Source organism: Lytechinus pictus, chromosome 12 (assembly GCF_037042905.1).
Source record: "Lytechinus pictus isolate F3 Inbred chromosome 12, Lp3.0, whole genome shotgun sequence".
Lineage (NCBI taxonomy): Eukaryota > Metazoa > Echinodermata > Echinoidea > Temnopleuroida > Toxopneustidae > Lytechinus > Lytechinus pictus.
This window is the reverse complement of record NC_087256.1, coordinates 20,381,645-20,396,815: the sequence shown is the minus strand read 5'-3', so window position 1 is coordinate 20,396,815 and position 15,171 is coordinate 20,381,645. Positions and strand designations below refer to the sequence as shown.

Genomic DNA, 15,171 nt, shown 5'->3' with positions numbered 1-15,171 from the left:
AAACTTAAGGCACATAGGATTATTTTCAGAAGTTTTTACCTTCATAAGTAGTAACATCTAAAAACATGAATATTGTTTTCTAGTTTCAAAGGGGCACTCGTTAACTCATAAAGCGGGTCCTTCTCACAGGTGAAAGGGGCACAGAACACGTTCGTGAGGGGCACTTTTCTTGGGTAAAAAGGGGCAATGATACGAGAAAGGGCACCTATAAGAAGCCAAAGGGGCACTAACGGCATAAAAACATGTCCTTCTCAGGTATGAAAGGGACACAGAACAAATTCGTGAGGGGCAATTTTGGGGGTAAAAAGGGGCACTGATTCGAGAAAGGGCACTTACAAGAAGGCAAGGAAGCACTTGCTCACACATAAAACGGGCCGGGAAAACGGGTCCTCTGGCTCAGGGGCACAGAGGCGTGAAGGGGGCATTTTGTTTTTGTTAAAGATAGGCACTGATACGAGAAATGGCACAACCTAACACATAAAATGTGTCCTTCTCAGGTGAAAAGGGGCACAGAACATGTTGGAGAGGGGGCATTTCGGGGGGGGGGGATTGGCACTTATATGAGAAAGGGCACTTGGTAACACCTAAAACGGGTTCTCCTCAGGTGAAAGGGGGCACAGGGGGGCACAGTACGAGGGGGCTTTTTCTTGCGTAAAAGGGCACTTTTCCAGTGCTTCAAAAAGTGGGGGCACTTTGCCCACCAGGATCGCCGCCCCTGGTGCATCCAAGTCTAATTTCATCTTCGAGATCTAGGCTGCAGAGTCCTTTGAAGATAATAGCAGAATGATGATGATTTTTTAAAAGCTTTTTAGCCTTTATTCAGATAATATCACATTTTTCATGCATACAAGTCTAATAAATAAAATATACAAAATAAAGTGAAATACATGTATACAGCAATATAACAAATGAAATATTATACATTATGATAAACATTTTTTAACAAAGATTATCACAACCCATAATGCAAACAGAGAAAACAGTTATTTTCACATATTGTATTTACTGTATTATAATGCGGTATTGTTTGCTGAAAAAATCCAAACATAGACTTTTTAAATTCTGAGCAAATAATAAAATTGATATATATAATACGTTGTTTAATAAAGATATGAATAGGCTATCCCATAATAAAAAATATATATATATATGTATATATATTGTAAGACAATACAAAAAAGAATAAGTCTCTACGTTTATACTTAAAAAGTATACAACAATCTGAATAAAGATTTTATATAAACACACAAAAACAAAACAGAAAATGTGAAGGGAGAGCAGCCAAACTGAACCCATCTCCTTTATCTTTTACCCACAATGGAATCATGATATAATTTATAATATTGAATTACTATTATTCCAATACTATATAATCATTTTTTACAAAATAAGCTTTGTTGGAAGATAATCGTATATTGATTATAAATATATATATATTCAAATTGATGGGTAAGGATCAGTGGGAGAAAGAGTTTGAAGAAAGAAAAAATATATAAAAAATAAACACTTGAGTGTAATTGACTCAAACCGACTATTGGGGAAAATTTTCCCATTTTGTATGGTGTAGAGTCAATTTATCCTTTCCTTTTATACCTTCTCATATTCGATCTGTTTTGACCTTTTAATGGCATTGCATATTTCTTTACATGTAGGGACCCTTCCCGGTTTACGGTTATTGTAAATCATATATATTTAACCAAAATTATTACATGATTTAATAAAGCATTGTGTTTTATATTGTTTCTAACACCAAGTAATACTTCAAGCCATTGTATATCAAGGAATTTTAAAAGATGTAATTTGTTTCCTATTTCAGTCTAAATCTTAGACACTTCAGCACATTTATAAAATACATGATAATATGTTTCTATCTCTTTTCTACAGAAAGAGCAAGTATTGGAATGTATTATACCAAACTGGAAAAGTTTGTAATTACAATAGATGCTTTGTAAAAGTTTGTTTTGAAATTCTCTTAACTTCCAGTCTAATGTGGAGACTGGAGGAATAGAGACACAGGTTGCAACTGTCAACTTATTCAAGTTTTATAAGCTGACACATCTGGATGTTTGAAAGCGAATGAATCTTGTATTGCATTAATAAATATAATATAGATCATTTTGGACGACACAGAGGTAAAGGAAAGCACATTCTTGTTAATATCAAAATGGATGTTAGAAAAATCAATGTTATCGTGCCATGTGTCACCTCTCCCCAAGGATGTTCTCCGATTCTTCCATTCAATTGGCATCTTGTTATACAATTCGTTAAGAGAAAACAAATCAGTTACATTTAAACCTTTTCCAAAGAAAAAAATCTCCTGTTCTCATTTTGCCATCTGTGTCAACAATGTGTTTAAGTTGAAAAATGTTAACCTTAAATAATTTTTCATTAAAAGGAAGGTCATGCCTTTGACAAAGGTATTGTTAAAAATTATTTGGTTTTCACTATGCATTTCTCTAATAATAAATGCCCTTTCTTTTAAATAATTCAAAATATCCAAATATTCCAAGTAAAGGTTAGGTGCATTAATGTTGAAAGCTCTGGGATTGTAATTAGAAAAAATATTAAACTCCCTCCTATAGATCTGAATACATGTTGGAAAATTGTTTCCATTTCATTTCCATATTTCCGCCATGTAGTCTTTTTATCCACATAACCGCTGAGCACAAACCATATATTTAAAATTTAACATTTTCAAACCTCCTGCATCATAATTGGTGTAAAGGATGTTCCTTTTTATCTTATCATGACCATTCCAAAGAAACTTAAAACAGATTTTCTCTACTTCTTTGAACACCCTTTGTGGTACCGACATTATGGAAGATATAAATGTAACAATTTTGATATTCCAAAGGCTTTAATTTACTGGATTTTCTAAATAAAGTTAAATCCCGTTGCTCCACCATCCTAAAAATTCAATTTTATCTCACCTAGTATTTCTTTATAATTCATTTCTTCTTAAATGTTTATAGCAAGAGAAAAGTATATCCCAAGCACCTTTACAATGGGAACCAGTTTTCCTACGAAATATCAGGCAAGCTATATCACTATTTTGACTACAAGAAAGGGACAAGTACCTATAGTTTCATAATATAAGTCTTGTCCCTATTGATTTTCAATCCAGAAATATAATAGAAAGAATTCAATATTTTACCTAATGTTTCTATATCGTTTGTATCATTTAAAAAAATTGAACAATCGTCTGCATACATTACTATCTTTATTTCCATGTCCCCTATTGAAATACATTTCAAAGTTTGCTCATTTCGAACAGCCACTGCTAAAGTTTTGATAATTAATTAAAAAAAATATATAGAGAAAGGGGATCCCCCTGTCTTACTCCCCTACCTATATACAAAAAAAAAACCTGTAGAAAATCCTCCATTCATAACACAGCTGACTGCATTGTTGTATATTACTTCTATCCATCTACAAAAATATGGACCAAAGCCATACTTTTTCATTAGGGACTTCATTATGAATGTGAAACCGTATCAAAAGCTTTCTCATGCACCATCAACCCTAACTATACATTGTATATCATACTCTTTTGTATAACATTATGATATCATCAATAATTCTCACTGCTTCCCCAATATTCCTATCTGGGAGATACCCAACTTGATCCACATGCATCACTTCTCCTAATACAAGTTTTATTCTCTCAGCCAAGACTTTAGATAAAAGTTTATAGTCAACATTGAAAAAGGGTGATTGGTCTGTAATTTTGAATATATAAAGCATCTTTATCATCTTTCTTAATCAACGTTATTACTCCTTGTCTTTGTGTGGATGAAAATTGACCATTCTCAAAAGAGGCATTGAAAGAGTCTAGAACCAAATGCCAAATATCAGGCCAAAAGTACGATAAAATTCTACTGTCATTCCCAGGTGATTTATTTAAAGGCATTTTATTCAATATTGAAAGACATTCACCAGATGTAATTTTAACATCACTCTGTCTCTGGCGAAAGAGCAATAGCGCCATCATGAGCTTGAGTCTGTACTATTCCAAGATGGCAGCCTCCATGTGGAGAAAAAGTGGATCCCGAATCCAGGGAAATGTCGTACAATTCTTACGTTTTTCGAGGTACGTGTTGTGAAAGAGCTGCTTTAAAAGTTTTCTCCGTTCTTCTTTAGCTAACATGCATTACGAATAATACTCTAAATCCGATAGAGGGCTGGAATGACCTCCCCGCCGCGCCGGCCGCCTCGATTTTTTTGCCCGTCCTGGACCCTGGTCCAGCCGGCTGGCCTGCCCACCCATGATGGCCTGGCTGCAAGCCATTACTGACGTCGTGTACGGGAAAATTGAAGAAGGCACGGCGCATGCAAAATTGCAACAAACTCCCGCGAATTTCAGAAGAGGTTTTTATAAAATCAAGTCCTACGAAATTTACCGAACGATGTGAAGACTGAAGTGAAGTCAATTCCCACTCCCACCGTAGGAAGGCCTATGTGACAAAAAATGAAAATCATCAATTATCAAATAATAATGTCAAATATCAATAAATTTGGTATCATTTGAAAGCTCTTAAAAATAAAAAGACCTTTCAAATGATATCAAGAACTCTAGTTTTCATCAAGAAATTATAAAGTTATTCCAGTTTAAGTCACGCATATTCATCAAAATTTGTGGTCATTGTCTTAAATAATGTAAAGTAAATTCTTAACTTGTGTAAAAAAACTAAAATGATTTCTTCTAATTAATAATGCAAATTACGCAAAATAACAATTACTCGCTTCTTTTTTTGCCAAATGAAGGCGATCATGATAGATAATTTAGTTGGCATCAAAACAGCGTCATGTAGATTAATAATCCTAAATGAATATTGTTTAAAATTAAAGTATTGTTTTTGTAATTTCTAATGTATTTCTTTGTTTTTACTGATATAAATTACAAGCTCTTTTTCAACTTTAGTATTGTATACTTGTATGTACGGGGGTCTTTTTTTACATATGAATATTATCATTCCTTTTGTACTTTGTATGACCAAATAAAAATACAAGTGTGCTATTTTCTGATGTATTTGATTGTCTCACCAATTCCTTATGTATTCTATTGTTTCAACAATTTGTTATACATGTATAATATGTAGTTTTTTTGTTTTTTTTAGAATTTTATAAATATAAATAAACAATGAAAAAATTATAAACAAAACCAAAAAAAATAAACAAAAATTAATAAACAACACGATTTTTGCATTTTAATTAAAAAGTCAACATTTATGATATTCCCCTTTCTAAAGCCAATCCAGTCTCAAAATAATGAATCATGATTTAACAATTTCCAAATATATTTTTCCCTAGCAAAGAAAAAAATAAACACTATAGATTTTGCATAAAAAGTCAGCATTGATATTCCACTTCCAAAAGAATCCAGTTTCCAAATGATGAAACATGATTGAACAATCAACCACCTTGACTCTTGAGTCACATAACCTTGGGAGGAAAAAAATATTTTTGTGACAAAATGTATGTATTAAAATCAATATCAGAATAATAATCTACGGTATAATGACAGAAATTTTAAGAAAAAGGCACAATATTATCAAGTAACAAACAATTCAGATCCAGTATAATCCAGCATGAACGACTCACTTTCGACCACTCCCGTCACCCAGCCCTCCGCATCGGGTAGCTAGACTGCCTAGAGACCAGCGGGAGCCCACCGCATCGGGCAGCTCGACTGCCGAGAGACCGGCGGTGACAAGGGTAGCTTGCGGCTCTTATATCTGGCCTGCGTTTTTAAAGAATCGGTTCATTTTGGTTTTATTTTGAAGATCAATAGTTAAAGAAAGACTAAATATCCTTGTTTGGAACTTTTTTCTTCTTATCATCACAAAATTTTGATTATTTATGCATCCAAAAATTTGATGAACTTTCAAGCTCCGATATCCATACTTGACGGGCGAGTAACCATATTGAAACTTATATGTACAGAGAGTGCACATCGTCGACTGTCTGAAAAAAGGCACAAGATCTCATGCCACTATGTGCGCATGCGCATTAAAGTGATTGGTTAACATTGGTTTGACTTTTTAAAAATCTGAGCTAGAAGGTCACACTTGTCACCTGTGTCTGTGATATGTTACAAAAATGAAGCCCAGAAAAAATTGCGTTCGAAAATAATTATTTAGTGCTTAAAAAATAGAAATATAAAGTGACCGAAAACACCATCTTAATTGAATCCCATACACTTACATGTATGTGTACTATTTAGGCGTCTATAAGATGCCTATTTACAAAATCGGGGTTTGCCTTGTAGTTTTAGCTTTTCATTCTCAATAATGGTTGTTTTCAGGGTTTATTAGTTCTAATACATGCACTTGTACACATGTTTCATCTTGGTTTGAGAATTTTTTAAATCGGCTGCTCACAAAGTTAAACAATACCTTTAAACCCCATTTTCGAGGAGCCGGCCAGACAGAGGCGATGCCACTTGCAGCAAAACCCGCGCGAAACCGGTGCAGCCAAAACCAGCGCTCGCAATGCGGCAGCATTCGCACATACCTAAAAGACTAGGCTCTAAATGATGCAAACTAGCAAAGCGTTACGCGAAGTCAGCAAAGTGTCCAATCTTTTTACTGTAAAGACTTGAGTTTGGTGGACCGTTTTATATTGACAAATGAACGGTAATAATACGGTACATGTAGCACTGCGGGCTTTGTTCAAGGTACATAGAATTTCTATTTGTTTGTTTGTCATCGCTTCAAATATTTTCCAATAAGTATTATCGTCAGCAAAAATAATATAAAAATTACATTTTTTAAGTTATTGCATTTATTGGTCAAGTGGTGTCTCTATTTTATCAAACAATCATGGGATTGTGCATACAATGAATCAAGAATCTAGTTTAAAAAACCAGACAAGCTGAATTAAGGTTGTGAATTGTATTAGCGCCACAAACGACCTTCCTTCTATTTCCGTTGAAGAGACATGCGAAGCCACTTTCCAGCCCGAGGTAAGCGATTTTGCTCTTTTTTATGTGCTCTTTAAATATTAAAAAAATTAAAAATGGAAAGCTTTTATCCAGAGAAAGCCCTGCTGAGTAGCGGAATGAGTTTTGGCTAATATTCGTGTTATGAAGCGATGTTAATTGACTACTCTAAAATCCATTGCGTAAACACGTTTGTAGTGCGAGGTTAGTATAGCATACTTTATATTTTTGAAGCCTTCTTTTTTTGTCTTTGGATTACACCAAAAATATGAATTCAGTAGTTGTAAACATCTTCTAGTTTGTTCTCTAGAATCTATATGTTTATAAATATTTCCTAACATTTTGTACTAAAAATTGATGAAATTTGCTTTTAAATTTTTCCAAATGACTTTTTAAAATTGATCATCCGGACACAGAACCTGTCCGGACACACAACAACTGGGTATACGGTGTTGGTGTTGAGAGCGTAAAAAGGCTGCTGAACCGAGCTGAGTACAGAGGAGCGATATCGCATTATCGATTGCCTATGCTATGACATCACACCTCTGCGCTGCGTTGCTGATCATCTCAACTTCCGCGAGAAATTCTCGACGACAAAAGTGAAATCGGGAATAAATTGCAATAAAATCTTATCGTACAGAGTGCAAAGGTTAAAATCACTGCAAGAATCAGAAAGCATAGCCATAGTCTAAATCGTTTTTCTTTTTTACGAAATCAGCCTCTGGTCGCACCCCTCTTCGCAAGCTCTTTAAAGCATATTTTTGTTCTTACTAATGATCTAAAGTTTACTTATTTATTCTTTCTTTTCAGATTGGCCTTAGCCTCAAATCACACCAAGGAATATTCCGATCAAACACAATCAGTGGTCATTCCAAATAAAGTCAAGAGGTAAAACCATGCATGAAGCATCTTGCACCCTCTTAACTCTTTAAAAACATTGCACTATTGATATTTGACACCTTTATAGGTGCAACTTTACACATTCTACAGTGCGTATCAAAAAAAAGTTTACACTAAGAAAAAATCCTGTAATATTATACATTTGTAATATCCTGAAGATTTTTCCATATTTTAACATTGGTACAGATATTTCTGCTTAAGTGAGCACCACTTACTTTTACCTTTTTAACTTGTTTCCTTGCCCAAAACACTTCGAAGAGTGCATTGCGCCCCACCCCACTCCCCCACACACCGAGGCCATCGTGATGATATTTGCTTTACACTAAGCTGTGATTTACATGAAATGGCTTAGGCTTGATTTTCATTTTGTTAATCATTGTCAAGCTTGGACAAAGTGTGGAGAAACAAGTATTAAATGAAAAATGAAATGTAAACCCACTTTAAATGATATAAACTTTTGTTCAGATTTCGTTATGTCCTCAGATCCAGCTGGCACAAAAAGGGTAAAGGTTGTGCTTACTAAGTGTTGAAATTTCAATTTGGGTGGCAAAATTGTTACAAAATGCTTGAATGTATCCATTTATTACAATTGACAAAAAGTGCAGTGGGAAATGTACTGAGAAATGTTTCGCAGGGTAAGTTTGATTTCGCCCTTTCCCCTTGACACAGTGTAAAAACGAGCATTTCTGCGCAAACAGATTTCTGCAAGCTTTACAAAAATGGACAGTGCTCACTCAGGTGTAACATTCTAACAAAACTTTTACTTTGGATAGATGAGACCTAAACCCAAGATTTTATATGAAAAAATTACCCACATGTTGTATATTTTTTAATTCTCAGGGGTTTGTCAAAGTGTAAACTTTTTTTTGATACGCACTGTAGAAGAATTGCAAGATTGCATGTGAAAAAGGTGCTCCAAATATGATATCACAAGGTGCAAACAAATTGTTCAATTCAACTCTTTTCGTAGAGTTTTTTTCCTAGTTGAATAGGTTGAGAAGTATTGATGGAAATGTGTAGCTATTTCTTGGTATTTTAATAGTCCAGAGTCCTTATTTTTATTTTGAAAAAATGTTTAACCACCTTTTATACATGGATGGTTATGCTTAACTGGCAGGAAAAAAAATTTCCCTAAGAGTTAATGAAAATTCACCTGTCACATCTTTACATCTATGAAATGCCCATGTATTGTCCACATTACCTTAAATTTATTTTTTAATTTAAAAATAACTAATAAAATGAGGAATATTTCCTTCTTTCTTGACTATGACACTAAAAGATTAAAAATTCAGCTGATGTTAGACTGCTTACATTAATATGTACATCTGGAGTAGCCTACAAAAATTGTCATATTGGCACAAAAATGTTTTATTCCAACAGATAATCCAAGAATAAGTCATAGGATCATCAATTTTTAAACTAATTTATATGCTTTTAAGCACCTTTTCTCGTTTTACAAAATAAGGAGACATAATCAGGTCCAACGTGGAATCATATTGCAAAAGGTCATTAATTAGCACCATGCTTTCGGTTCAGATTTGATCTTTCAAGTGAAAGGAAGGGAAGCAAAATGATTCAAAGAATGAGATGGATAGAGTTTTAAAGAACTGAATGGATAGAGCTTCAAAGAATGGAATGGATAGAGCTTTAAAGACTGATGTAATCCGAGTGCTCATTTGAATATATATATGGTTCCTGTTCTTATAAGTTTTGATACTTCTCTCTTTGTACAGGGATGATTTATCTGTATTGAGAGCATTAAGTCAAACTGTCAGCAAGGTGAGTTGAATGATTTCTGTTTCTTTTCTTTAAAGATCAAGTCCACCCCAGAAAAATGTTGATTTGAATAAATAGAGAAAAAACAAACTAGCACAACGCTGAAAATTTCATCAAATTTGGATGTAAAATAAGAAAGTTGTGACATTTTGAAATTTTGCTTATTTTTCACAAAACAGTGATATGCACAAATGAGTGACACGCAAATGAGGCAGTCGATGATGTCCCCCACTTACTATTTCTTTTGTTTTTTATCGTTTAAATTATACAATATTTCATTTTTTACAGATTTGACAATAAGGACCAACTTGACTGAGCCATATAGTATTGAACAATGCTAATTTAATTTGTTCAGGGGAATTATTTGTTTTTTCACTTGACTATAAGGAGAAAAATAGAACATTCCCTATTTCACATAATAAAATACAAAAGAAATAGTGAGTTGATGACATCTGTTTCCTCATTTGCATACTGTCCAGGATGTGGATATAACTATTTTGTGAAATCAAGCAAAACTTTAAAATGTCATAATTTTACATCCGATTTTGATGAAATATTTTGTTTGGGTAGACTTGTCCTTTAACTGTTTGAATTAATCGTGCTACTGCAGTAGGCTATTCCGAGTTGAAAAAAAAAAAAAAACTCCCCTGCACCGATCCAAATATTCCGATATTTGACAAAATCAAATTCGACTTGGTCCAAGTTTGCATGGAGGACTGACAATGATCTGATTATTATTATTTTTTTAAATGTCTAGTTATAAGTTCAAAGGCCACAGAGGACATAACACACCCAGATTTACGCAATAATTCTCGCTACCCCAAATAGCGATTTCGCCGAGATCCGGGAAAATCCCTGTAAGGCGCATTGCATTATGGGATAGCTTTTCGGTATTACAACTTCCTGTTCGGATGTCCAATGCACTGTTTTGCCATTCAGATCAACAGTGCCGTCATGCACAACAACACAACGTCGCTTTCGCTCGGAAAAATCGTGATCACAACCCTCTCTTTCACGATACAGTTTAACGGTCTTTTCTGCTAAAGTCACTAATTCTGCCCGACGCTTTCCATCGCACGGTATTCCTCTGTCAGTTAAGATTTTTTAAAGTTCCGAAACTGATTTTTTATCCATTTTGTGGTCGACGAAAAATTGAACGGAGTGAATGCTGTATATATTTAGTGTCTAGTCTAGTCCGATCGTGATGTCAGGCCGGTCGCTAAATGCAAAATTTTAAGATATTCATTTTTTTTAATACTTTTTAATAACCAAATAAAAACATGAATAAAAATTATTTTCACGTGAAATATATTTTTTATTTTTATTTATAATTCAAATGGAATCAAAACTGACCAAATTTAATAAAAAGTATCATAATCTGTACATATAACGCTGATTGGCATCGATTTCAGCGTGGTGGAAAACTCAGTATCGCAAACCTCGCGCGAGCATGACTCTGAACCGGAAGTGGTGATGACGACCCGACGGAGTGAAAATTATCTCGTCTCGCGCATTATGAGATTTTTGTTCCTATTTGGGGTAGCGAGAATTGAAGAACCATGTGGTTCTTACTTGGTTCATGTATGGGAGTTTCATATTCATATCACATTTTGGAGCCATGTGGTCAAAGTTTAAAGGTCACAGGTCAAAGAGGTCATTAGTTTCATCTGTTGTAGGTGTGTAATATATTCATGAAAATGCTCTTGTGAAAACCACATACAAATCGAGGGATGGATAGACTGTGCTTGTGTTTGTATATGTGAGTGACAATAATCAGGATTGATTTTGGGGTCACAAGGTCAAAAGTTAGAGGTTACTACAAAGATCCACAAAATAAAGTTAAATAGCAGCACTTAAAAATTACAATTTATCTTCACTCATGCCTTAGATTTCAATTTAATAACTGAAATTTGGCCCAAACAACAAACTGATCAGGATTGATCATTAATTTATCACAAAACCCTCAACTTCGCAAGTTCCAAAGGACTTGCCACTCAGAAACTAAAAAATTGTGAAGGCTAATTTCCGCGCAAACTAATTTTCATGCACTTTAAAGTGGGCAGTGCTGACTCAAGCATGAATGATTTTCCATTTATTTGGTGTCATTTGAAAGTTGGGTTTATTGTGTTTCCATATATATAAGTCCTTCACCCATAGTGATGTAATATTTTAATAGGTAGCCATTTTAATAAGAAATGAATATTTTTTTAGATGTACTGTATATACATGTAGTGTGCCATGGAATAGTCAGCAAGATAATCAAGGTCTGTTAAGTACCCCATGCATGTACATTTAATTCTTGCTAGATGATGTATATCATTACATATTGTACAATGCCTAAGTTTAGCATGTTGTACACGAGCAAATTGGAGGCTGAATGTCAAACATTCGTACTGTTGCACACAAGACGTACCATCCAAAATGTACCGTTGCACGGCTTTAGGAGGTGATGTCACAATACAATTGAATTCATTGCGCTCAGTAAAAATGAAGGTGCAATACACGTATAAACCTGCTGGCTAAATGCACAATGCTGCCCAAGGTCATGTGTGCTTGTGGGATTTTGCTTTTCGCTTTCAATATTTTTGCTCCCTTTTCTTACATTACTGCAGGGAAAAATTCTTTGTTTTTTTCATATTTTCGCTAAACTCTGAGGCGTTGTACAACACAAATCGCCAATATTCTTATTCTTGCAATAGTGCGAGATTTTGCATTCGGTGAAAGAAAGAGATGCCCTATTCAACTTGGCTAACGCCTCGTTGAATAGAGCATCTTTCTTTCATCTCATGCGAAATCTTGCACCATCGCAGTCATGCCTATTCGCTATTCGAATACTATCACTGTCATGTTTACATCCCTTACACTGCAGTATTGTGATAAATCTTTCTTATTACCTGTACAGGACCCTACTGCCTTGCCTTATGTGTTTATAGATGACCCATATCTTCTTCCAAAGTCAGCCGCTGAAAGGGTAAAATAATTTCTTTACTCCTATTATATTCACTATTTAAAAAAAATTCTGTAGATCTAGGAATGAAAAGATAAAATATTAAATGAAGTTTATCTTATTGTAGTCCTCTCTGTCACAATATGAATTAATATATTTTTTTTTGCTTGTAAATGAAATGTTTAAAGTTTTAATTTGCCATTATATTGGATGTTTTTATACGGTTTTAATGGCACAAAGTTGATTCATTATCTGTCTTCATCATCTGTGTCAATCAGGCAAACAATTTGACACTTTTGGGGGCCACTTTTCACAACCTAGTGCCTAAATCTGCTGCGTTGGAAAATAATTGATTTTGAGGAGAATGATGATTTTTCTGGGCTTTTGAGCATTTGGGGGCGAAATCACTGTGTTATTTTTTTCCTTGGCGTACATGTAGATGTTCTTTTATATTGTAACTGCTGACTTTGTTTAATTTTTGCAGAGAAGATACCTTCTTGCCAAGGAATCTGGAAGGAAATCAGCTCAGTATGTCATGAACAGCAAGCCAGAAGTATTCTTAGGGTTACAGAAAGATGAACCAAAAATTGAGGTTCGTCATTGGGATTTATTTATCTATTTGTTTATTTATTTTTATTTATTTTATTTATTTATTTATTTATTCATTTATTCATGTATGTACATGTATTTGTATACCATATATATTTATGTATTTATTCATTTGTTATTTTCATTTATTTATTTATTTATTATTATTTTCTTTTGAGGGGTAGACATATCCACACATGTTTTCAATCCACGGATATCACTAAGTACTCTACTAGCGGAACATTTTTGTAAACATTAATCAGTGTATTTTATTGAAAACTGTTATAAGCTATGGAAGCAGGATCCCTGATAAAAGATGCTGCATAGAATTTTGACAAGTTGCCTTTGTGTAATGCTCATTAGACTTTACACACACATTAGACTTGCAAGACATATTTTTGTCATGTGTCAGACAATATGTTGCCGTGGTAATAACAGAATAAATCACGAAAATTATTTTACTTTTCTACTGTATGTTCCTCATATAAGGCTGTTGTGATAGGGCAGGGAGTATTAATCATTAATTCATGATATTTTTACTAGTTGCTCTTCACAGCAGTAGTCTTAAGTATCAATCTTAATCATCTTCATCATTATCTTCTTTGATTTGTGAAAATCTTAGGCATTTTATCCACCCGTTGACAGTGCAGTAAGTGAGGTAAACGAGGCAGCCATCTTAGAAAGGATAGGTGTGAGAGACATGGAGGGCGCACTTCAGGTTCACACCCAACTTATAGAATCAGGTGCAGTTTAAAAAAAAAATCTTTGGTCATATGTTGTGTCAATTGATTCTTCTAAAATAACCCCTCACGTATCTCAAATGAAGGTACAAACTTATATTGGAATGGTTGAAGCAATGAGTGACTTTGACACGTATTCTCAAAAGAGGTTTCAATTGTACTGTGGTACAAATTTCTCATATAATTATGCTCATTGTACCGCATAAGCTAGGAAAAGTCCAATCATAAATGCACGCTTTAGGCAAAGGGTGCTAAATTCATGATTGAATGAAGCGTGATAATACAAGAAATCTGCATAATTCATGGTTTTGTATCATGTACCACTGAAACCTCTTTTGAGAATAACAGGCCTTTAAAGGTCAAGTCCACCCCAACAAAAAATTGATTTGAATAAAAAGAGAAAAATCCAACAAGCACAGCACTGAAAATTTCATCAAAATCAGATGTGAAATAAGAAAGTTATGACATTTTAAAGTTTCGCTTATTTCACAAAACAGTTATATGCACATCCTGGTTGGTATGCAAATGAGGAGAGTGATGACATCATCCACTCACTATTTCTTTGTATTTTATTATATGAAATATGAAATATTCTAATCATCTCCTCATTGTCAAGTGAAACAGTGATTAATTCCTCCCTGAATATGTGGAATTAGCATTGTTTAATACTATATGATTCAGTAAAGTCGGTCCCTATGGTCAAATCTGTAAAAAAATGAAATATTGTATAATTCAAACAATAAAAAACAAAAGAAATAGTGATGGACATCATCGACTGACTCATTTGCATCTCACTGTGTTGTGAAAAATAAGCGAAACTTTAAAATGCCATAACTTTCTTATTTTTCATCCGATTTTGATGACATTTTCAGTGTCATGCTAGTTTGATTTTTCTCTATTTATTCAAATCAACATTTTGCTAGGGTGGACTTGACCTTTAAGTTTGGTGTTAAATCATTTGGCTTCAGCGTTGGGTCGGTTGTTACATCAACACAGTCCCCAACTTAGAATGATGCTTTGAATTAGATGAATCTCACTAGGTGTTATCTATAATGTAAATTTGACTCACAGTATGGAATTCACATCATTATTTTGTGTAACCAGGGCCCAATCAATCGTACCTATGGAAATCCGTTAGTGTCATATTTTTTTCTACAGGAAATTTGCAAAATGTCCTTTGTAAACAAAGGAGAACACACCAAATTGTCAAGAAATCAATGAATTTATGGATATACATTCATATCTAGAAAAGTTTTTGAACAAACATGCATCTTATATGT

The 15,171-nt window shown here is 34.0% G+C and overlaps 1 protein-coding gene across 1 annotated transcript in view; it reads left to right on the top strand.

The window, feature by feature from the left end:
- Positions 1–3,987: 3,987 nt before the first annotated feature.
- The window catches only part of LOC129272531 (small ribosomal subunit protein mS39-like), a 57,740-nt gene continuing 46,556 nt past the window's right edge, over positions 3,988–15,171 (top strand). Inside the window, exons 1-6 of the mRNA XM_064107446.1 lie at positions 3,988–4,090; positions 7,751–7,828; positions 9,574–9,619; positions 12,519–12,587; positions 13,048–13,155; positions 13,774–13,894. Of these exons, the coding sequence (XP_063963516.1) occupies positions 3,990–4,090; positions 7,751–7,828; positions 9,574–9,619; positions 12,519–12,587; positions 13,048–13,155; positions 13,774–13,894 (523 nt within the window). The 5' untranslated portion in view covers positions 3,988–3,989. The remainder of the gene's footprint in view (positions 4,091–7,750; positions 7,829–9,573; positions 9,620–12,518; positions 12,588–13,047; positions 13,156–13,773; positions 13,895–15,171) is intronic.